We start from the raw sequence: 24,208 nt of genomic DNA, 5'->3' as shown, positions 1-24,208 counted from the left end.
ACCGTTGAGTCAGAATTGCGCCAAGGGAAATATCACGGACATCTACTTCTATAAAGTATGGATCTGGATGACACAGTATTGAAGAGCTGTGCAAACTTTCGGTATTTGCTTTTGAAAAATTATGTGAAATTTCTCTAACACTGTGTGTAAATACATGAAATGAAAGTCCATCATTTTGCACTGTAATTGAGTGCAAAATGTAAATTGTTACCACAAATGGCATGTTTTGCTACATATCTTTACCACAAACAGTGCATAATTACTCAAAGTGGTGAAATGCTGTAATTTGTGGAATTTTACTTAAAGAGTGGAACAGATACCTACCGAAGCTACACCAAGTGATCTCATGCAGTTTAACTTTCACCCAGATCTACAGTATAGATGCTATGGTAAAATGAACATATTGTTGTCCATTTGATGTCCTTAGAGATGATGCCTAAAAAGATCACAGTGTTACAATGAAAGGAACGCTTGTCCACTATGACAAACATTTGGATCTCTCTCTACCTGTATAATACCAGTTGAACCACATGGATATGATATTGTTCATCATCAGAAAATAGAAACATTTAATTGATGTAAATGAAATGATTACAAAAAGTTCAATGTACTCACAAAAGATCTCATTAATGAAATATTGAAATGCAGTCTGTGCATTGAACAATCCAAATGACAGAGCTTGGCATATTAGGAGTCCAAGCTCAGTAAATATGACTGTCTTACATTCATCTCCATCTCAGATGGTAAGCACCTCTTGGATTTATCTTTGTGCCAATCTTAGAAATGCTATTTGGTTCAAGCATAACCAGCATTAAGAGTAACAGTTAGTGATTCTTTAACCTATGCAAGTGCATAATTCACCGCTCCTTTTGGATACAAAGAAAGGACCAGAGGCACAGGTAAGTGTAATGGTCAAATACATCAATGAGTCAGATAGTCAACCAGGTACTCAGAGGTATAATTATGAAATAGTGGCAGACTTGTTCCCCTGCGCTGGTGCACAATTTGCTGCTTAGCACCAATGCAGGCACCCTTGCAACATTGTGAAAGTGTGCCTACGCTGCATGCAGGATTGGTTTTGCGCAGGAAGGAACATCGTCCTTCACAGAAAAAATGCTGAGAGCCATTTTCCTCTTTCTCTGGGCGCTGCCACGTTGCGTGGTGCAAGAGCAATGCAAGCTAGGTCATAAATATGGCCCTCAGTTTTTGAATCTATCAATGCCTTGATTCAACCGCATGGTGTTGCTGCTACTGCCTCAAAATTGATTGGACAATCAAAAGGAAAATGAGATAGTACTGTAGCTGCCTTATTTTTACTGAGTAGATCTAAATGTTTTTTTCCTATACTACAAGTTTTATGACATACACCATATAAAAAGGCAGTTCAGCAAAATCATATGTCCCCAAGGGTGCAATACATCAATGTACCAGTCATCTATCATATTCAAAATCAAAAAGAGTAACACAGTTTCAAACCCAGAAACTATTCCTTGACAGTATAAGGAGTGTCCATGTTATGGACTCTGGGACCCTCCATAGATTCTTCCTCCATCCCTTGGTGTGATCGCCATGGGGACCAAATTTTCTCTCATTTTTGTAGGTACCCTCTGCCCAAGTATATCATTTTTTCAGCCAACATGCACCAGTCTTTGTTGTGGTCCCACCCCGCCACAGTTTAAGTATCTTGTATACCCTACATATGTGTTATGTTTTTTTGCCAATGGCAAACCTAATGATAATCAAATGTTATCATATCTAGGTGGTGGGTCATCCCCCAAATGTACAGGAGGCATGCTTTGGACAAATTCGGCATCTCCACTCATAGGACCTCCCCAGTTAGTTCTGCAAAGGCAACCAGTAGGGCTGTATCACAGGGCAAACCCGAGGATATAGAAGATTATGCCCTTCTCCCCAGAGACAGAGATCTGTTGGACTGTGGCCCATGCCTGGACGGTGGTGCAGAAATAGTATGAGCGGTGTAAGATACATAGTTGAATGAGGCAAAATCACAATTTGATTGCAACCTCCCTGTAGGCCCGAGTGGCTTCCTCCCATTCACCCTCCTCAAAGTCTCCAACATCAGTCTCCAATTTAGTTCTTAGAGAGGTAAGAGTATCCAGCAAGGTATTAACAACTTGCTAGTATATGAGTGAGATGGTCTTTTTTGTTAAGGGTTCCTTGAGGAAACAGTCCTCCAAGAGTGAGAAATCTAAAAACAGACTACGGCTGGGAATATGTGTCAGCAACGCGTGACAGAGCTGAATATATTTCAAAGAGTCTTGGGGTGCCAAATCATATTGAGCTTGCTTGTCAGCCAGGCTAGGCATAGAGTCCCTTTCCAAACATCTCTAAATGTGGATATGCCAATAAGGTTCCATTTTGTGACCCTTGTAGTTTCTCTACTTCTTTCCGGACATCACTGGCAACAGTAAGTTCATCTCTGTTGGTTTCCCTTTCCACCCTAATAGTGCCTTCACCGCCCTCCAGTCTGCACCATAAACAGGGTCTGAGACAGAAGCACAATAGATGTGGATTATTTAAAGAGTACCACTTGGTATCCTGCACCTCCCCACAAGAACCTCTCCAATCTGATCACTGGGTCATCACCGGACGGTGAACATCCAGTCATTAACAAGTGAAAATTGTGAGGCCCAATAGTATTTTATAATGTCTGGGAGCCCAACCCCTCATCATATACTTTATGTGTGATTCTTTGGGGGGCTATGCAGGGTGGGCTCATGTTCAATAGAGTAGATGAAGTAGAGGCTCTTCAGAAAAATAGTTGGGTATACAGTATACAGTATGAAGTGTTTTGGAGGGCATACTGCATCTGATGCAGCGCCATCACCTTAAACATTAGGAAGAACAGCAATCTCTTCCAATGCTGTACATCCACTGCAAAGTGGTCCAATATAGGTACTACATTTTTTGGGCAGGAGACAGGGGAGTCTGATTACTGCAATAACATTGATAGAGTATCTTCTATTTCATTTTATATTGTTTTAAGATATCTGCCTCCTTCCCTACCATTTATTTACTTGGATTAAATGTAGATACCAGTTTAATTCCTGATCTGTGGGGCTGGGGCATACTCTCTGCCAACAAATATTTTATTTAAATGGATGTTTATAAAGAAATCCCTAAGGTCCCTTTCAATTTTAAAATAGTTCACTGGGGCTATTGGTGTAAAGTGTTATCCTTTCCTTAAAACCTCCTCTTCTGTTTTTTACATGCCCCTGGGGACTTTATTGTCACTACATTTTTATCAAATTTTTTCTCACTCCTCACTGCCATGTATTCCTACTTTAGTAGACCTCCATTTTGATACTGAGACTGTCATCTCCCCCTTACTTGGTGTTTGTTAATTTGTTTCAACGTGTAGCAATCTAACACATATTGGCTGCCCTAACTGGATTTGGTTTGTTTGATTGACCACCTTTGATCTTCCTGTCTGCCTTATTTATCTTCCTCAAACTCTGATGTTGTGTAGTAGGTATCAGAAGAAGTAAAACATTTTCTGCAACTGTCCTCCTGGTATTTTGATTTAGTGTCAATTAAACTTATTTCATAAAATGCATCTCTTAAATAGGTCAATACTATAATTGTTATTATCCTTCCTATTTTTTTTAAGATGGTCAACATGAAATGATCAATGGAATGAGAAATATTAAGATTGAGTATATTGTATATTAATGATTTTATGGAAAATGTATGGATTTAATGAAATATTTTCTTTATGATTAATTGTTAAGATAAATGAGTAATAATGTATGCAAACATTTAATGAATTTGTGATATGTTCATATGTTCTGGTGTATGTAGGAGTGGTACATAGGTGAATAAATCAAAGGGAGTTAAAGATAAACTCAAACACAAGGGTGTTTGTTTCCATAGTGCTGCATAATTGCATATTGGACTCTAATGTAGCCCTATATCCAGCTAACTAAAGGTTATGTGTGGTTCCCATACACTTGTCAGGAGTGTAGATAATGCCATTTGTGATACAACAATTAAAGCTGCACATGCCTTTGGAATGAGGCAGACTAAAGGAGAAGCAGTACCATTTTTTTTACACCTGCTGATATTTCATGTGACCTTAGAGTTGTTGATGCACGTGTCAGTGCCAATTGTACAAGGAGACTAACATAACCTAACATGTTTTACCACTTCACCTAGGCCTTTGCTAAAGAGCTTTTCTGGTCACCCAAACAATCTAATTTCCACTCTGTAAGTTTCCATATGCAACACTCTTTTGGAATAATTTCAATTGCATTGTGTGATCGATGTGACCGAACAGAAAATGAGAGGATGCCTTGAAAGAGGCAGGGCCTAAAAGAGTGTTGATCACCTGCACTACCAGAACAATTATATTTAGCCACCCCCCACCTCAATTCATATCCTCTTCCCCCAATCAAAAAGAGATCCTCTGGAGCTACTGTACTTGTCCTGGGGTAATTTGATCAATTGCAATGGACTCCTCAAATGCAGAACCCATTTGCAAAAGAGGTAAACATATTGTGTGCAATGGATAAAATCACTGTTAACCAGATCATTGTTTGAAGAATGCTTCACACAACACCATAGTATCGTACATCAAATCTCACTTCACCTAGGGGCCATTAGCTGCAATTTCAGCAGTTAGTATCTATGTCACTTCATTATGACCTGTTTTGTCAGCCACTGTGGTCAGAGGAGAGATTTTCATAGTTTTTTGAATTGATATCATTTATAGCCATTGTGAGCAACTGACTAATGGGACATTAACAAATATTTAGGGACTGCACCTTTCATTGCTACCACTGAGTTATTTTTTTCTATTCATGAATGTTTGGGATATTGAAACAATAGAATTCAATCTAATCTCTTGTAAGGCAACTTGACATATTAACATTGATCAGCTTTTACTGCTTCAGGCTATTTTGTGCATTTCATTAAATTGGGCCACCTCTTAGCATTTCTGGGAGCAAGGAATATAATCTTGAACTACAAAAGAAAGCTGGGACTCCACCGTGCCTGGCTTTTTATGGGTTTGTAGATTTACTAACATTTTGCGCTGGGTTAGGATCACAAAACAGACGCTAATCAGCACCATTTTATTTCCTAATGTGGTTTCCTGTGCAAAACTTGTTTTGCACAGGAAAGCAATCTGAAAGTAACTAAAGTAGCATGAAGCACTGCTGTGCGTTACTTAGCACAATAGGAGTGTTATTTGTGTGGTACATGGGGGTTCTCCTGATACAACCCATGCCTTTGACGCAAACTCCTAGTCAAGTCAAGTCAAGTCAATAGATTTATAGAGCGCGCTACATACCCAGAGGGTCTCAAGGCGCTTGAAGAAGGGTGGGGAATTACTTGTCAAATATCCACGTTTTAAGTTGCTTTCTGAATGCTAGGTGGTTCTGAGTAAGGCGAAGGTGAGTGGGAAGTGAGTTCCAGGTTTTAGCTGCCAGGTAGGAGAAGGATCTACCTCCCATGGTGGTTTTGTTGATGCGAGGTACGGTGGCAAGGGCTTGGTTGGAGGATCGCAGCTGGCGGGAGGGGGTGTAGAAGGACAGTTGTGTGTTGAGGCATTCGGGTCCGATTTTGTAGAGTGCTTTGTGTGCGTGGGTTAGGAGGCGGAAAGTAATCCTCTTATTGATGGGGAGCCAGTGGAGGTTTTTCAAGTGACCAGAGATGTGTTCTTTATGCGGGATGTCTAATATGAGCCTGGCTGAAGCGTTCTGGATGCGTTGGAGTTTTTTCTGGAGTTTTGCGGTGGTACCGGCGTAGAGGGTGTTTCCGTAGTCCAGTCGGCTCGTGAACAGTGCATGGGTGACCGTTTTTCTAGTTTCGGTGGGGATCCAGCGAAATGTTTTTTTGAGCATGCGAAGAATGTTAAAGCAAGATGAAGAAACGGTGTTGACTTGTCTGTTCATCGAGAGTGAAGAATCCAGGATGATGCCCAGGTTCCGTGCGTGGTCCGTCGGGATGGGTGCTTATCCAAGGGCCTCTGGCCACCAAGAGTCATCCCAGGCGGAGGGGGAGGTGCCTAGGATGAGGACTTCTGTTTTGTCTGAGTTCAGTTTCAGACGGCTGTGCTTCATCCATTCGGCTACTTCTTTCATTCCTTCATGTAGGTTGGTTTTGGCGGTGTTCGGGTCATTGGTGAGTGAGAGGATCAGTTGAGTGTCATCAGCGTAGGAGATGATGTTGAGGTTGTGTTGGCGTGCGATGGTCGCGAGGGGGCTCATGTATACGTTGAAGAGGGTGGGGCTGAGTGAAGATCCTTGTGGTACGCCGCAAATTACTTCAGTGGCTTCTGACTTGAATGGTGGAAGGCGGACTCTCTGAGTTCTTCCGGCCAGGAACGAGGTGATCCAGTCCAGTGCTTTTCCTTGGATTCTGACGTTTCTGAGGCGCTGTAAAAGGGTGCTATGACAGACCGTGTCGAAGGCTGCGGAGAGGTCGAGGAGGATGAGGGCGACTGTGTCTCCATTGTCCAGTAGAGTTCGAATGTCGTCTGTTGCTGCGATGAGGGCGGTTTCAGTGCTGTGCTTGGCTCGGAAGCCGGACTGTGAGGAGTCGAGGGATTTGTTGGTTTCGAGGAAGGCGGCGAGCTGGTTGTTGACCGCTTTCTTGATGATTTTGGTCGGGAATGGAAGGAGTGAGATAGGGCGATAGTTTTTGAGTTCGGTGGGGTCAGCTGTGGGTTTCTTCAGGAGGGCGCTGAGTTCGGCATGTTTCCAGCTTTCCGGGAAGGTCGCGGAGTTGAGGGAGCAGTTGATGACATCTCGGAGGTGCGGTGCTATAATGGAGTCTGCTTTGTTAAAGATATGGTGAGGGCATGGGTCTGTGGGGGATCCTGAGTGGATAGAGTTCATCAGACGGATGGTGTCCTCAGTGGAGATTGGGTTCCAGTCATTGAGGGTGTTCAAGGGGGGTGGGGGTCCTGCAGAGGGTTGGTGGGTTGGGCTTCGGGTCGGTTGTCGAAGCTGTTGTGGATGTCTGCAATTTTGTTGTGGAAGAATGAGGCTAGGGAGTCGCAGAGGGCTTGAGAGGGGGTGATGTCGTTGGAGTTGGCAGAGGGGTTGGTAAATTCCTTGACAATGTTGAATAATTCCTTGCTGTTGTGGGCGTTGCTATCTAGTCGGTCCTTGAAAGCAGCTTTCTTGGCATTCCGGATCAGTTGGTGGTGTATGCGGGTGGCGTTTTTGAAGGCGTCCTTGGTGCTGGTGGTTAGGTCTTTTTTCCAGGCCTTCTCAAGGGAGCGACAGACTTTCTTGGATTTCTTAAGATCATCGTTGAACCAGGAGGCCATCTTGCTGCCTAGTTTGATATGTCATTTTTTCAGTGGTGCTAGGATGTCGGCGCTGTTGGATAACCATTGGGTGAAGTTGGTGGCTTCTTGGTGGGGGTTTGAGGAGTGGGCGGGGGGGTTTTGAAGAAGCGATGAGGAGATCTGGTCGATGGTGATTTTGTTCCAGTTTCTTCGCAGAGTGGGTTGGGAGTGGTTGTTGGATGTGGACTTGTTGTAGGTAAAGTGAACGCAGCTGTGGTCAGTCCAAAGGAAAGCTGTGGTGTGGCTGAAGGAGACATGTTTGCTGGAGGTGAAGATAGGGTCAAGTGTGTGACCTGCGATGTGGGTGGGGGTAGTGACAAGTTGTTTAAGTCCGAGGTTGGCGAGGTTGTCCAAAAGGGTGGTGGTGTTGCGGTCGTTGTTCTTTTCAAGGTGAAAGTTGAGGTCTCCCAAAAGGATGTAATCCTTGGAGGGGAGCGCGTGTGGAGTGATGTAGTCCGTGATGTCTTCACTAAATTGTGCGCGGGGTACTGGTGGCCTGAAGAGGAGGGTGCCTCTGAGTGTGGTCTTGGGGTCAATGTGGATCTGGAAGTGAAGGTGTTCAGTGTTGGCGAGATAGACGTCTGAGCTGGTTGAGATGTGGATGGATTTCTTATGGACGATAGCGATGCCTCCTCCTGTTTGGCCGGTACGGTCCTTGCGAATGATCCTATAGCCTTCCGGGATGGCAATGGAGATGTCTAGGGCTGATGTGGCGTTCATCCATGTTTCTGTTAGGAATGCGACGTCCAGAGACATGGTGTCTAGTAGATTCCAGAGGTCGATGGCGTGCCTGTGGACCGAGCGGGTGTTGAGCAGGATGCATTGTAGGTGGTTGGTGTCAGATGTCTGTTTTGTGTGCGTGGATGGGGAGTTGGTCTTGGTGCCGTCGAACTTGCAGGAGTTGCAAGAGAAGGGTCCATGGGTGTGTCCAGGAGCGGTTTGGACGCAGTTGGGGGAACGGCCGGGGTTGAGGGCTAGGAGGGTGGTGGCATCGTAAGTAATGCGGGAGGGGTGGGCATTACGAGGACCAAGGGGTCTGGCGCTGGGCGCGGTCCAGGCGCGGACAGGCGTAGACGGGCTTACCTTTGGCGCACCTTCGGCGCAACCGTAGCGCGTGACCGCTGCGCGTTGGGACATCAGGCATAAGTGAAATTCGGAGGGGGCGGAGCGTGGGAGGGTCAGCTGGGAGGCGGGGTCTGGGAGGAGACACGGGAAAAATACAAACAATCTGAAATGGCTGCCCGGTGATAAAACGAAACTGGGGCACAGCCGGAGTTACACTCAATGAATACAGATACTAAGTTCCCAAAAAGACGCTTCAACCACAGTTACAACAGCCGCTATGAACAGTGAAATACAATTAATCAATGCGAGCATAGACGATGGCAGGCGCTCAACCTTAATGCGTTAATTAATACCAAGCAATGCGGTCACAAAACGATACCAATCGCAGTGCAGAACTAAGGTGTGTGTCTTGCAGCTGAAATCAGCATTAGCTCTAGGGAGAGGGGAGGAGAGCGCCCTATCTCTGTAGTTATGGCACTCTCCTTCTGCCTCCCTGGCATGCAGCGCAGCGCGCAGCACTTTTGGCTGCTATGCTGCGTTCCATGACGTTTTATTGCAAACCTGGGCCATGGAGTGAGGCAATGCAGTGCAAGTCGTGGCATCTGGGAGAGCCCTGGACTAAACTATATTGTCTTTTCTGTGTTCATGAATTACTGAGTAATGATTTCTTAATGTAATGTTTAAATAATTATAAAGATTATATTTAATAAAACATCCACATTTTCCTATGTTTATCATTGACAACCAAGATGCACCTTCATGTGTGAATGCACATTTTGATTAGAATAAAGCATCAGATATTTAAAAAGGTGTGTGGCACTGAATGCATGATAATGTAGATCTTTAGATACTACTTTGTTTCCATTTCTACATGGTTAGCATTTTATTCATACCTTAAACTGATGAACATGTCACATACTTAATGAAACATTTGTCTGCTGGTAAGTTTCTGCAAAGCCATTTTCACATCTTTGTTTCTAAGACTATAAATTATGGGGTTTAACATTGGAGGGGTCACAGTATAAAGTACTGCAATCATTTTATCCTGATTTTCATTTTCAGAGGTTTTAGACACTGGTCTCATGTACATGGAAATGATGGTGCTGTAGAATATGGTGACAACAATCAGGTGAGAAGCGCAGGTGGAGAAGACTTTTAATCTGGCTGCAGAGGAGCGGAGTCTCACAATTGTGATGATGATTTGAGTGTAGGAGATGACAGTGAATAAACTTGGAATCAATACTATAAAGATTGCAGCAGAGAAAATGACCATCTCCGAAGCAAAGGTATCCACGCACACCATCTTCAGAATAGTTGGAACCTCACAAAAAAAATTGTTGATTGTTTTTGCCCCACATAATGGCAACCGTAGTGTAAAAAATGTATCCAGGAGCGACATCACACCGCCACTTAACCAGCAGCAGGATGCCAGTTTGATGCAAACAGATGTGCTCATAATGACTGTGTAACGCAAGGGAAACACTATAGCTACATAACGATCATAAGCCATGACTGCTAGAAGGACACACTCTGTACCACCCAGGAATAATGCTATGTACATCTGAAATGCACAAGCATTGAAACTGATGGTCCTCCTAACAAGGAGTTGGGCCAACAAGTAAGGAACAATCACTGATGAGAAGCACATATCCAGCAAGGAAAGATTTCCAAGGAAGAAGTACATGGGAGTATGAAGGCGACGATCATGGATCCAGGCTATGATCAAGATGGTATTTCCTATGAGTGTCACAATGTACATCACCAAAAATAAAACAAAGAGAATGATCTTCAAATTAGGATCCTCAGTCAGGCCCAGCAGCAAGAACTCTGAAATAACACTTCCATTATTTATCCCCATTGTGTCCGCCTTGATCTCAGCTGTAGGAAAATGCAGAACAGTCCATGGTAAATAAATCATGCATAGAACTAGCATTCAAACTGATACAATGCATGATTCCATCTCTGCTATCTAACAAAAGACTGACATCTCATCATCAGCAGTCAATTCAAGATTGCAATCATTGTTCTTGTCTTCTACAGACTTTAATTATTTATGAATTCATTGTAACTGGATTTGGCTTCTATTTCCTAGGTTGGCATATACCTAGGGTGAGGCTAGGGAGTTCCTCTTGCACAAGTATGGATGCGCTTAGTATACTCTAATAGGGAACTTTGCATAGCCATGATGAATGTCCCTGTCCTTTTTACAAACACATGCATGGGCAGAAAGAAACATGTTTGAAAGTTAATGGATGTAAAGTAGTTTGTACCTAGATTGTCCAGGATATATGTTTTGAACTCTACATAGGGTACCTATTAAAAAAGGGAAATATGTAAGGTTTATTCTAAGGTACTTTTATCATTTTCTGGTTCCCTGCTTTTATGAAAAACTCCTCCAATAAGTGAGGGTGAAATCACCCTTGTATCATGTTACCAGGGTGGGGTGATAAAACATACCACATACTTTGGATGAAGTTTCCTCATCCAGAAAACCTGGATTCATTCATTTAATCATGAAAGAAAGAAAAAAAAGAAAGAAAGAAAGAAAGAAAGAAAGAAAGAAAGAAAGAAAGAAAGAAAGAAAGAAAGAAAGAAAGAAAGAGTAAAATCCTATGAGTGTACTCCAAAAGCTACCAAACCTGTCCACTCAACCTTTTGAATGCAGAAGGATTAACTTCAATACAGACACACCTCACAGGATTACATGAAAATGGTTTTGACAAGTAATGCATATCAGTATTAAAAAAATCAAAGCCAGAGGTTTTGCATGACCCTTGTGCCATCCAAAGGGATGCAGAGTGACACAAAACCTAATATGAGATGTACCAAGCCACGCGAGGCCATCTTGCATTACCCTGCCTGGTGGGGTGTTACATGGTGGAGCATGGGTGGTCCAAAGCAGCAACTCATGTATTCGGAAGCATTCCCAGATTTAAGCACACTGGCTCGCAAGCCCAATCTGCAGCTGCATTCAGTGGGCCTCATTCTAGCATAGAAGCCCTCAGCAGCGGAGTGGTTGTTTAATTAACCCCCCACTCCTGAGACCCCAAGCAAGGATCATGTATATCAAGCCTCCAGAAGCATCCAGGGAGGAATATAAAGGAGTGGCAGAGATGTCCCAGTAGGTGAGACACAGGGAAGCAGGGACTGTAAGCATGCAATGGCACCACATTATGTATCACCTGGTGCTCTCAGAGAGATGGAGTATGCAAAGTTGGTGGAGACGGGACTCAATCAATCAAATCAATCAGGAGTTTGTTAAGTGCAACTACTCACCCATAAGGATCTCAAGGTGCTGAGGGTAGAGGGTGGATGCAGGTTCCAGTCCATCAAGGAGTGATATATTGATATATGTAGCCTGAAAACTGTGTTAAGTTAGCATGAACTTTTTAGGAGTTTAAACGCCATTTTACCTTTCTGCTGCTTTTGCACACGGCACATATCTACTGCTTTAGCTTTGAGCCTAGTAAAATGTTTTCGCTTCATGCGAGAATAATATGTTTTTGCACTGATATCAGTCTTGCTTGGCGAGCTGTGTCTGTACAGTGTGTGCTGAAACCTTCAAGGATATCTCAACACGGTAGTTGTTATGAGCACTGATCTTCACACGTTCCTAGACATAACATACATGCAGCTGCAGCCAAGTTCTGGCTTTAGGCGCGTTTTATATTGCTTTGCACAAGGGCATACAATCACATGATGGTGCTTCGCATGCAGAGAGCTGGTTGCTTATGATGTGATCCCTTACCACTAAGATCTTTAGGTATGGGGCCGCTCTGCTAAAACCCACAAGAGACCTTCTTAGATATAATATTATATACTAGCTAGGGAGGGTGAGAATTAGGTTTTGTTAAACCCTATTCATTTTAGCATAATACTATGGTTGCACCATTTGTGTTCTATGGACTAGTGACTATGCTGAATATTTTGTTTCTTATAATATGTTTGCTTGTATTAGTTAAGATACTGCATTTGAGAACACTGCATTAGTGAATAAACATTTCAAATATGCACGTGTCCTCTTTTACTCCTTGTTCTGGATTGAAATGATTGTATAACGAAAGAGTGTTCTTGTGTTCCACGTTACCTGAGGTGTATCAAGTTCAGGTTCTGTTTTGTCTAAGCATTGGGAGTTTGTGATAACCAATGAGACACTGTAGCTAGTCTGGTAGGGGATTGTTGGGTACTAAGGTGAGTTTTGGTACACCCTAATTCACTGATTTTCCAAGCCTCTATGCACAGTTCTGTCTGAGCACGGAATCCCTGCGACATGGCGCCCGATCGTTGGTGGTCTTATAGCATGATACTTTAGTAGTACATCATTCAGTCCTTAACACCTTCGCTATTGTTTCCGGTTAACAGTGGTGTCAGACAAACCTACCTGTATACGTATAGGTCCTTTCAAGCTTGAATCTTTCTAAAAACGGTTTCATTGAGTTACTACCCAGTTGTGCGACAAAGTTTCCTTTGTACCTTTTTTCTTTCTGTGTCACTATGGCTGCAGTGGACATTGTGCAACATAGCCGCATTGCGGTGCGCAATCATTTGCTGAATTATAATGTCCCCGAAGATGGTATGGCCGTGATCATGGTAGTGACTGCAGAGGTGGCTTACCCGTATGAGACTTTCTACTCATGGGTGACCTTCCCGGCAATGAATGCAAATACTCGTGTGTTCGACACGTACACTCCCACGGCTGTGCCATAGGAATAGGCTCCGTATAGGGCACAGGAGATTCCTAAAGACACTAGGCAGCATCAAGTTTGGTTTGATGGCACCCTACCCCATGCTTTAGCAGCTCCGAGGTTAGGTCCTTTGTCCATCCCAAGCGCAACTTGGCCTGTTTTGGCTGGTTTTACACCTCATCCTCTTCATGGAGCATGTAACATAGCTGAATTAAGACGACTACATGTAGTCGCAATTAGCATGATTAGGTCGTTAGTGCAATACATCACCCGCAATCTTCCGGGCGGGGCCCCGGGTGGTGCAGCGCTTCCTGCTGGACAGGGCGGTATGAAGCTCAGTCCCGTTATGGTCAACGCTGTGATGAACAAGCGTCCCCAGGAACAGGATGATTTTCCTTTCTGGCTTGCCGAGAAGTTTGACCAGCTGGAATCTGTAATTCCTAACACGTCTCCTGGTGAAAAACACAGGATTCTGACAATTACCTTACCTAAGGATTTGACCCCCGAATTCGGTGACTGTGAGACCTGGGGTAAAACATTTGCGGTGGTCTATGCAAGGTGTTACGGCACACAGTCAATGACTGTACTACCGACGGTCCTTAAACGTGTTCAAGATAACCACAGACCGGAGGCTGCGGTTGAATTGGGTATGCGTCTTTGTGGCACCTTTGATGTGGTTTCCGATCTCATACTTGCTAATGTCAAGGGAGATGCAGTGAACTTTCAGGTTGCCAATGCTTGCCGTTCGAGGGCCTTATCCTGGATCCCTGCATTGAGGAGTCTGCGTATTAGGGTGCAGTGAGAGACCATGTTGAACTCCGCTGAGAGGTTGAGGAGGAGGGGGGCTACACTTTCTCATTTGTCCAATAGGGTGAGGATGTTGTCTGTTGCAGTGAGGAGGGCAGTTTCCGTACTGTGGTTTTTTCCAAAGCCAGATTGGGAGGACTCGAGGATGTTGTGCTCTTCTATGAATGTGGCGAGTTGGCTGTTGATGGCTTTTTCAATGACTTTCACTCGGAATGGGAGCAGAGAGATAGGTCTATAGTTTTTTAGTCAGTGGGGTCTGCCGAGGGTTTATTCAGGAGGGGGGTTGACCTCTGTGTGTTTCCAGTCCTCGAAGAACAAGGCGGTTGCCAGGGTGCTGTTGATGGTTTGGCGGAGTATGGGTGCGATGTTGTTGGTGGCTCTGTTGAAGATGTGGTGGGGGCAGGGGTCCTTGGAGGTCACGGAGTGGATTGACTTCTTTGTCGTGAGTGTGTCTTCGGTGGTGAGGGCTGTCCAGTTGACAATTGCTGACTTCATGGTATCAGGGGTGGTTGGTGGGGCCCCCAATGCGTGGGGCCCCACTGCACTGGCACACAAAGGCCCCACAGCAACCGCCATTGAGTAGGGGTCGGGAGGGCTAGGCAGCTGGAGGCTGGGAGGGGAGCAGGATTGGGCCAGTCACGCTGGTCCTGCTCCGGGGAGGGACTGTGGGGGCAGCAGTGGCAGGGAAAGCGGGCAGGAAAGGAGGGAAAAGGAGGAGTAAAGAAAAAAGGAATTAGAGCAGAAAGGAGCGGAATGAAGAAAAGTGCAGAAAGGAGAATAAAAATAGGGTAGAAAAAAAGTGACAAAATTAGTGGAAAAACCAGTGAAAAAAAGAGCGAAAGAAAGAAGATAAAGGTCCACTGGACCACCAGGGATGAGGAGCAGAGAATCCTGCAGGTAAAAGAGGGCCTCGAGCGCCAAACACTTGAGAGTGCAAGGGCAGGAATCACTTAATGTTGGAGCTGCGAGGGAGGGGAGTAATTTCAATGACAATGGGTCAATGAGGTGCCATTTTTGATAAATACTGGGACCTGTAGTCGTTCTAACTTTGAGGTGGATGACCCAAGCTGATAATCAGCCTAGGAATATCTGGCAATTTTACTGGTGCCATCCTCCGGCTCTTTTGATTTACCTTGCCAGTAGTGGAGGTATTCTAACAGTGCATCCTATATAGGAGCTCTTGATAAGCCACAGACCCCTAGGATCATTCTGCTCACATATCACAGAATCAGCACTAAGTACCAGCACATTTGCCACATTTATCTTTGCATTTAGCTATTTTCAAGCACAAGAAAGATTTGAAAGAGAGGGACATGCTAACCTGATTGGCGCAAACCTAGCCAGACTCTAACCCTAAAGACCTACTAGGGTTGGCTCTCCAGGAGGATTGCCTCATGAACTGCAGCAAAGATACTGCACCCATCACCAGAACGTTCATGGAATTGCTATTCAATGCTATTTGATTGTCTGAGACACCAGATGAGCTGAAATTGGCTATCGCCAGACTGAAACTTCACAAGACATTAACCCCAGACGGTTTTAACCCATACTTTTACAAAACCTTTAGCTCAATACTAGAAACCTTCCTGGTTTGCCTATTTATCTCCCTGGAGGGTGCTGGAACTCTGTCACCCTTGATGCTAGAGGCTTCCATAAATGTAATTCATAAAACTAGCAATGTCAAATCCCGGTGTTCTTCCAATAAACTTATTTATCTTATTAATGTGGAGGCTATTTTTTTACTGGTTGTCTTGCAGCCAAGCTCAACACTCTTACACGAAGATTAACAGGATATAACCATGCTGCTTTCATGCCTAAGAGAAGATTTACAGGCAGGGGTTCAAGGAAAAAATCTGGTAATCCTTGAAAAACTAATGCTGGTGTAAGAGACCTATGGCACTGTAGGGGTGCAGAGGGCAATGGAATAATCCTCAAATAAATGAATGTTAGCATGGGCCTATGGCAGGAAGGGGGTTTAGGGTTAAAAGGCAAATTTTAAAAATGAATGTTCATGTGCACCTTTGGGCTAAAAGATAGATGGTAGGAGTGGTCTACAGGGAAAAATTGAATAATCTTTAAAAATGCTTGTTTGTGTCTATGGCTAAGAGACCTATGAAATGCAGGAGATGCAGGGAAAATGTAAAATTCTTTCCAACATTTTTGAGGCTGTAAGCACTTGGCCTAAGCAACCTATAGCAGGCAAGGGATGCAGAGAGTAAAGGAATAAGCCTTTAAAAAATTAAAGCAGGTGGTGTGGCCAAGATGGTGGCCATGTAGGAAGTTTTCTGCTGATCCTCCGACTCCATCATGACAATCGCTTTGTATTTTCCCTGCTCTGACACAGCATCCCGGGAACGGGGGGTAGAGCATTGGCCCCTGATACACATATGCTGCCTGGGGAAGTAACAAACTTCGATTCAGGCAGTGTATGCCTGACATACACTGCTTGATGCAAAATAATAATTTACAGCACAATGCCAGTAAAACCGAAATCATCCTTTTCGGTAAAGCACAAACCCTGTGGTCAAGTGATTGGTGGCCTCCCAATCTAGGCATATGTCCCTCACTCAAATGAGCAGTTCGCAACCTCGGAGTACTGATTGACAATCAATGTTCCATGTCCGATCATGTCAATTATGTGCCCAGCATCTATTACAGACTAATGCTCCGCCGTAAGATATTTTAATGAGTCCCCTGTCATCTTGTATGCCACTGGTCCAAAGATTAATCATCAGCCGGCTTGATTATAGCAGTGCCCTTATGGCTTCCATTAATGAAGAGCACCTAACCAAACTTCAGGTCCTTCAAAACACGGTGCCAGACTGGTATTGAATCTACCACCCCGCTCCCCCTCTGCACCCAGTTTGAGAGCTCTCCACTGGCTCCCTATAAGAAAAAGTATAACCTTCAAGATTAACTGTCTAGTCCACAAAACCCTCAGTGGACCCAGCCCTCTCTATTTTGCTAATACACTGAAAAGGTATTACCCCTCCAGAACTCCTCGATCTGCTAATAAACACCTTCTTTTTCTTTCCAAGATCCATACTACCAGTAATGGTGAAAGATATTTCTCTTATCTCGCCACTACCATGTGGAATGCACTCCCTCTGTATCTCCGTATGGACACCGACCAGAGAAAGTTCCGTAAATCTCTCAAAACATGGCTGTTCTTGAGTCCTCCTCTTTCCCAATCAGTCCCCTTCTTCTCTTTGGTTGGCCTTCTTCTCTCCCTACCCTGTTTTCCTGTGATAGGACAGTGCTTTGAGACCTTCGGGTGAAATGTGCGCTCAATAAAAATCCATGCAGGGGGGAATGGAATAATCCTTAAACAAATTGAAGCTGGTGGGTGTCTTTAGCAGACATGGTGCAGGGAAAAATTGAATAATCCTTAAAAAAATGAATGCTGGTTTGCGCATACAGCAGGAAGGGGGAGTAGGGTAAAATATCATAATATTTATAAAATTAATGCTGGTTTGCCCCTGTGGCCTAAGAAACGTAATGCAGGCAGGGGTGCATGGAAATGCAATAATCCTTTAAAATACTGGTGTACTGGCTCCATAAAGCCTAAGAGACCTAATGAAAGGCAGGGGATGCAGGGAACAAGAGAATAATCTGGCGTACACATATGGCCTAAGAGACCTATGGCAGGCAAGAGATGCTGTGCAAAATGGAATCATTCTTTAAAAAATGAATGCTGGTGTACGCCTATGGCAGGCAAGGGTTGCAGGCAAAAATAGAATCATTCTTTAAAGAAATGAATGAAGGTGTGTCTGTGGCAGGCAGTGGGTGCAGGGCAAAATTAAATGAACATTAAATAGTTCATACTGGTGTAAGAGACCTATCGCAGGTAAGGGATGCAGGGAGGGATGAAATAATCCCTAATAAATGACAGTTGGAGTGTACCTATAGCAGGCAGTGGGCACAGGTGTAATTGAAATATTCCTTAAGCAAATGAATGCTGGTGTTCACATAATGCAGGAAAGAGGTGCCGGGAGAAATTACGTATTCTTTAAAAAAACATAATGCTGGTGTGCACCTATGGTTCAAGTGACCTGTGGTAGGCAAGGGATGCAGGGAACACTGCATAATTCTCAGTACATGTATGCTGGTGCATGCCTATGGCCTAAGAGACCTATAGCAGGCAAAGGGTTCAGGGCGAAATAGAATAATTCTCAAAACAATTAATGCTGGTGAGCGCCTATGGTCTAAGTGACCTGTGGCAGGCAAGGGATGCAAGGAAAATGCACTAATCCTTAGAAACAATAATGCTGGGGGGTGCTTATGGCAGGCCGGGGGCTCAGGGTAAGTGACATACTTATTAAAAAACGTAATGCTGGTGTGTGCCCATGGCCTAAGAGACCTATTACTGGAATGTGTGCAGAAAAAAATTGAATAATCCTTAAAATTATAAAGCTGATGTGCATTTAGGTTTTGAGAGACCTACAGCAGGCAGGAGGTGCGGGGTAAAATGGAATGATCCTTAAATAACCTAATGCTGGTGTGCAGCTGTGGCAGGCGGGAGAGCATGGAAAATGAAATAATTTGGTAATAATGCTGGTGTGTGCCTTCGGCCTAAGTAACCTACGACTGGCAGGGGCGGCATTGGAAAATGAAATAATCATTACAAAAACTAAGGCTGATGTGCACCTATGACATGAAGAGGGTGCAGGGTAAAATGACATCATTCTTCATAAAATTAATGCTGATGCATGTCTATAGCCTAAGATCCCAATGGCAGGCAAGGGGAGCAGGGGGAATGGAATTATCCTTTCAAATATTAATGCTGGTGTGGACCTATGGTGAGCAGGGGAAAATAAATAAAACTAAAAAAATAGTTATGTTGTGAGAGACCAATGGCAGGCTGTGGGTGCGGGGAAAATTGAATAATCATTGAAAAGTGAATGCTGGTGTACACCTATAAGAGACAGAGGATGCAAGGATGAATAACATAATATTTAATGCCTTAATGCTGATGTGCACAAATGGCCTAATAAACATATGGCATGTAAATGTAAATGTACTGGATTTGTAAAGAGCACTGCTGCCCGTAAGCGTCCTGGAGACCGCTGGGGAACCCGTCCTGGCTTTCCCTGTGAGATGGTCCCTTCTGGGTATCTCCAAGGTGAAGCCAGGCATCCCCGGCTTCTGTGGGGGCCGTTGTAGAGATGAGGCAAGCTTAATGCCCAGATTTGCCGAGTGTGATCCCTGGTTAGAGTAGGCCCCGAGGCGAGAATTATCAAGTCTGTTGACCCTGGTCCATGACCCTGCCGCGTCGGGAATTGAACCCTGGTCCTGGGCCTTTCTCTGCTTCCGGGTCTGCCACCACTAACCAGTGAGCCACACCACTCCATGTATCATGTGCAGGGAAAAATTGAATAATTCTGATGTACTGGGTGTCTATGGCCTAAGAGACTATAGACAGGCATGGGATGGGTGTAAAATGGAATGCGGGTGTACGCCCAAGAGACATATGGCAGGCGTAAGGTGTTGGCTGAAATGGAATCCTCCTTAAAATCATTCATGTGCAGCTAGGGCAGGCAGGGGGTGCATGGGAAAATGAAATAATCTCTAAAGATAAATAATGCTGGTGAGTGCCTATGGCCTAAGAGATCTATGACAGGCAGGGGTGCAGGGAAAAATCGATTAATCCTTAAAAAAATAATACTCGTGTGGGTCTATGGCCTAAGAGAAATATGGATTTGTTAACTGAGTTTACAAGAAGCAGCTTCACTGCACACAGCATCTCCCCTTAATTACAAAACACATCTCTTATAGACTAGACAGGATCAGGTCTAGAGGTCCCAATACAGTCTATCAGGGTTAAACAGGCTAGCAGCAATACACGTGTACACTCTCCTGAGGCTGCTTTTTCTTTTCCAGGCTCTTCCACCTCCGAGCACTCCAAATCGTTTATAGTAGGTGATTAATAAATGTATCTGGAGGGGTGTGAAACATAGATGCACCTTGCTCAAGCATATCATTATCCCAAGGAGGGTAGACTAGGTGTCCTTCATTTGAAACAATATTTTGAGGGGGCCCTCCTAGGCTACCTGGTGGAATGGAGTATATAGAAAACTGTGCAGCACCTGTGCCTCCTCAACCAGCCTGCAGCGGGCCTGCACATTTGAAAGTCCCTGGACTGCTCAGAAAGCACAGGCTTTCCAACTACTAAAACTTGCCTGGTGTTTGGGATGTGGTTAGTGCTAAGAAATAAATCACTCACTCCAGCTCACTCCTGACAACTATCTTCACTAATCCTGACTTTACTCCTGCTCTACAAACTGGGGACTTTAAACAGTGGCAATGAAAGGGATGTGAGTTGGCAGAGCAGCTGTTCAACACCACATGTTTTCTTTTATTTGAACAAATGAAATCAGATTTCTGGCTTTCAGAAAGCAAAATTATGCACTACAACCAGTTTAGACAAGGATTGACAAGACAATGAAACATCTGTAAGTAGACAGCTAATTAAATATACACATGGCTGCTCAATTAAATAGACAATACATATTTTCTGGCAGACCTTTACAATATGTTGTTACACATCGATCAGCAGGCCAGAAGAGATGTGATAGAGAACTAGAACATACTCCAACAGAAAAAGAATGGGAGGACATCTAACATAAAGCATTGACTTCAGCCATATCCGTGGCAATGGCATGGTCAAGATCACACCATATTTGTACCTTATGCCTTCTCAGATTTACGCCTAGACCCCTGGCTAATCTGGAAAGTGCTGGCATGGCTGTGGTAACCAAGGATCATTGTTGCACCTGTTTTGGAATTGTTCTAATTAATACCCCCCAAAAAATGGTCCTTGAACTGTATTTAGAAGGAAATGAATCATTTCCCTCGTAGGTATATTTATATACTATTTTCAAAGCTATTTGAATTAGTGCGACAGCTCTTTGGTACTTAATACATCATTTGTAAAGAAAAGGAAATAACATGTGCAACTACCTGTAATTGAAATCACCATACATTTTATTTAAAAATGGTGAGAGAGTTATTTTCAACACATCATGTAATTTAGGGATAGGTTGCTCCAAGGGGTAGAGAGCGTGCATTCTCTTTTTCCCCGCATATGCATTGCTGGGCCTCCCTAACAAATTACCCTTCCCTCTACACTCCATAGGAGACAGACACATAGCTTTGGACCTTTGCACCGTGAATCAGACAATAGCCCTGTTTCAAGGACAACATTTCAAATCATACAGATTAGCTCTGAAGCATAGGGGACCTTTTCATAATGAAAAATAAATATGTTCTCTATATATAAGGAGGCAGTATTTCTTGATAAATTGGCCCCACTTATACAATTTCTTTTGCTAGAATTCAGAGAATTTTATTGCCCAACATACCTTAAATTACTATGACTGTCCTCCTGAGAGGATTTTTTTATGAGGTTTTGTGCAAGCAGTAATTCGCCCAAAGGTCCACATGGACCACAATTGTGTTTTCATAATACAAGCACTGACATAAACATAGCACAAATCAAACTTATGGATACACATACATGCAAGACGCATCTGGCAGACTACACTTGAAGAATGTTCTTTGCAGTTCTTTTTTCCTAGTGACAGAGTCAATTAAGCTAATAGTCCTTCACCAGGACAATGACCACTAAATAAGGTGATCATATGTCATCAGAACAATATGGATGAATACAATCAATAAAATTCCAAAGTGAACTAAAATGGCCAATGTGTCAACAACAGATTTGCGGTCAGATGTATATCACACTGATCACAAAAGGCAGCTGCAAATTGCACACATTTTGTGGTGATGTATTTTAAACTGCACTCTGAGTAATATGTTAATAGGTCAGTTAAAAAAATATGAATTGGGGGCGTGGCCAGAAAAGATGGTTGGATGGACGAGATCCACTCCGGCTCCGGAGCCCCGTAAATGCGGGACAAAGATATCTTAAGGCTAGAGGACCAAGACTTACCTGATTCAGTCCAGAAAGGAGTCACACGGATGTAGAATTCTCGAGGGCTCCAATTCAATGCGGGTGAAGTGAGGAATCGAAGTTTCCACATAATGGCCTGGAGCGGATTGCGGCCCTAAGATGGCGCAGACGACTGCAACCGAGCTGGGTCCAGATACTGCTCAGATCTACGCGGACTTAGCGGGACCTGAGCAACTGGTGGTGGCGAAAAGAATCACTCAACGGACATTGCTCAGAGGGGAGAGTGAGCCGGGCAAGAGTCACTTCCGCGACGCTGTTCCCAGGTGTTCGACGGGACGTCCTGCCCCGGAGTGGAACTATGCATCGATGCAGCACCGAACAGCACCAATGCTTGAAGGAGGTGAGCGGGGCTTAGAGACTGCAACAGAATGGAGCGCTGAGCTGGCCCATGGGGGTGCCCCTCTCCCAAGTATTCCTCTGTGGGGTTGAAAAGGTCTGGGCCCTAATCTGGGCTGAAGGTTGGAGGCAGTGCTTGACCCCAAGATGGCACCCGGACTGGGGTCGTTCTAAAGATAAGGGGACATTAATTATGGCAACATCTGGAAGGGGACACAGAAAACTTAAAGCTTTATTCCTGAAGCACTCCCACCCTGATACCCATGCGATACGGCTGTTGAGCACTGCGCTGCCACACGCAAATTCATACCAAGTACAAGACCATAAGATGGCCGCCTCCGGCTGAATCTTATGAACAGCACCATTAATCCAGTTCCCGCCCAGTAGAAAACCACTGCTCCATAATACCTTCCAGGAAGGGACCACAAACCAAAGGGGGAGTAAAGCTCCCCTGCAAGGAAGACTCACAGCCCATATGCCTCCAAACAAAGCTTTGAACCAGGTCTCCAACTACTTTGCATCAGTAGAGAAGGGACCTGACCATGCATGCCCTAATCTTGTAATGCCAATGAGGTCTCAAGAACAAAAGCTGATAAGGGCAGCTGTTTCCTTTAACCAAGGGCCATGCCAGCGCGTTGACTGCTGTGTAAATGTGGCCTCCCACTGTACATGCTGCAGGGCCACCTTCCATGCAAGGAACTCCACCTCAGTGTATTGGGGGTCTTCACAGATGAGTTCAGACAGAGGCTCTATCACCAGAGCAAAGAGGAGGGGAGACAGAGAGAAAACCCAGTCTAGTCCCCGCTCTATAGGAAAAATGGCAGAGTGGACCCATTTACCCGGACCCGGGCAGTGGGATTGGTTTAAAGTATCGGGAACATACCCCAAACCATGGCCCAAGGCCAGCCTGAGCCAGCACCCACTGGAGATAACTCCAGTCCACCATGTCTAAGGCCTTCTCAAAATCAATAAGGAGCAGAGCTAGGTCCAGAGGCAGTCAGGGACAGTGGGACAGAGTCTCATGTTCAGGGATGACATGGCATCAATTGCCCCGGGTGCACCAGGTCCACCAGAACACACCTATGGGGTTCATTTTAATGTGATGCAGTCCCAGGTCAACCCAGATGGTTGATTTACATTGATTCATGTCATGCTACAGGGAGTCCCTTCATTAGTATCTAGGCCTATAATGTGGTACAGGTCTGCTTCTTGTAATCTCTGAAAAATTAGCATCAGGGGATTCTGGGTAGATACTATAATATGGCACTGAACAGCAATCTAGATAGGTCCTTCCTCCACTCCTGTGTGTGCATGCTCAAACTTTACCCCATACTTTTTAGGGTAGGTCATACAGTGGCATGTGATACACCCAAAGACACAGGAATACTAATACTTCTCCCAACTGCATACTCTTACACTAGACTAGATTGTTGGTTGTGCACAGTGGATGTAGAGAATAAATGATTTTGAACCATAGGGTGGCCTCATTTATGTAGGACAGACGTCACAACAAGCAACACAAAGAATTGGACAACACTGGAGAAGCAAGTGGTATAAAGTACCAAAGTCTGCTCATCAAATTCACCCACCCAGCAAATGATATACCATGGCTGGTAAGTGAGATGGCAATGCCTTCTCCAAGAGGGGAGAGCTCTCATACACCCTGTAAAGACTTGACAGTAAATAGATAGACAAATGTAACTCTACTACAGAAGGACTTATTAATATGGAAGAATGGGATTCCATTATATCATTAGCAGATGGTCAACCGATGGTTGGTTGATTATTAAGCCATTGCAGAGATGATGTCTAAGAGACAACATGGACTATGAAACAGATCTGGTGAGTTGTGTCATTGTACAGCATTTCTTCTCAGCCTTTTGTACCTGTATATTCTGTTTTTGAAAAAAAAATCTTGAGATGTAAGCTATGTTTCTTATGGATATCACATATGGTTGCTTTTTATCAATTATAAAAATACATATTATGTTTAGTTTGTCCTTTGAGGTTCCCATATACATCTGG

The 24,208-nt window shown here is 44.2% G+C and overlaps 1 protein-coding gene across 1 annotated transcript; it reads right to left on the bottom strand.

Moving 5' to 3' along the window:
• Window positions 1–9,302: 9,302 nt before the first annotated feature.
• On the bottom strand, window positions 9,303–10,241 carry LOC147709734 (olfactory receptor 2D3-like). Its single transcript, XM_086925549.1, has one exon. The coding sequence runs from the start codon at window positions 10,239–10,241 to the stop codon at window positions 9,303–9,305; it is 939 nt and encodes a 312-aa protein (XP_086781675.1).
• Window positions 10,242–24,208: the final 13,967 nt, after the last annotated feature.

The sequence above is a fragment of the Lissotriton vulgaris genome, chromosome 6 (genome assembly GCF_964263255.1).
Source record: "Lissotriton vulgaris chromosome 6, aLisVul1.2, whole genome shotgun sequence".
In the NCBI taxonomy this organism is placed as follows: domain Eukaryota; kingdom Metazoa; phylum Chordata; class Amphibia; order Caudata; family Salamandridae; genus Lissotriton; species Lissotriton vulgaris.
This window is presented reverse-complemented; position numbering and strand designations above follow the sequence as displayed.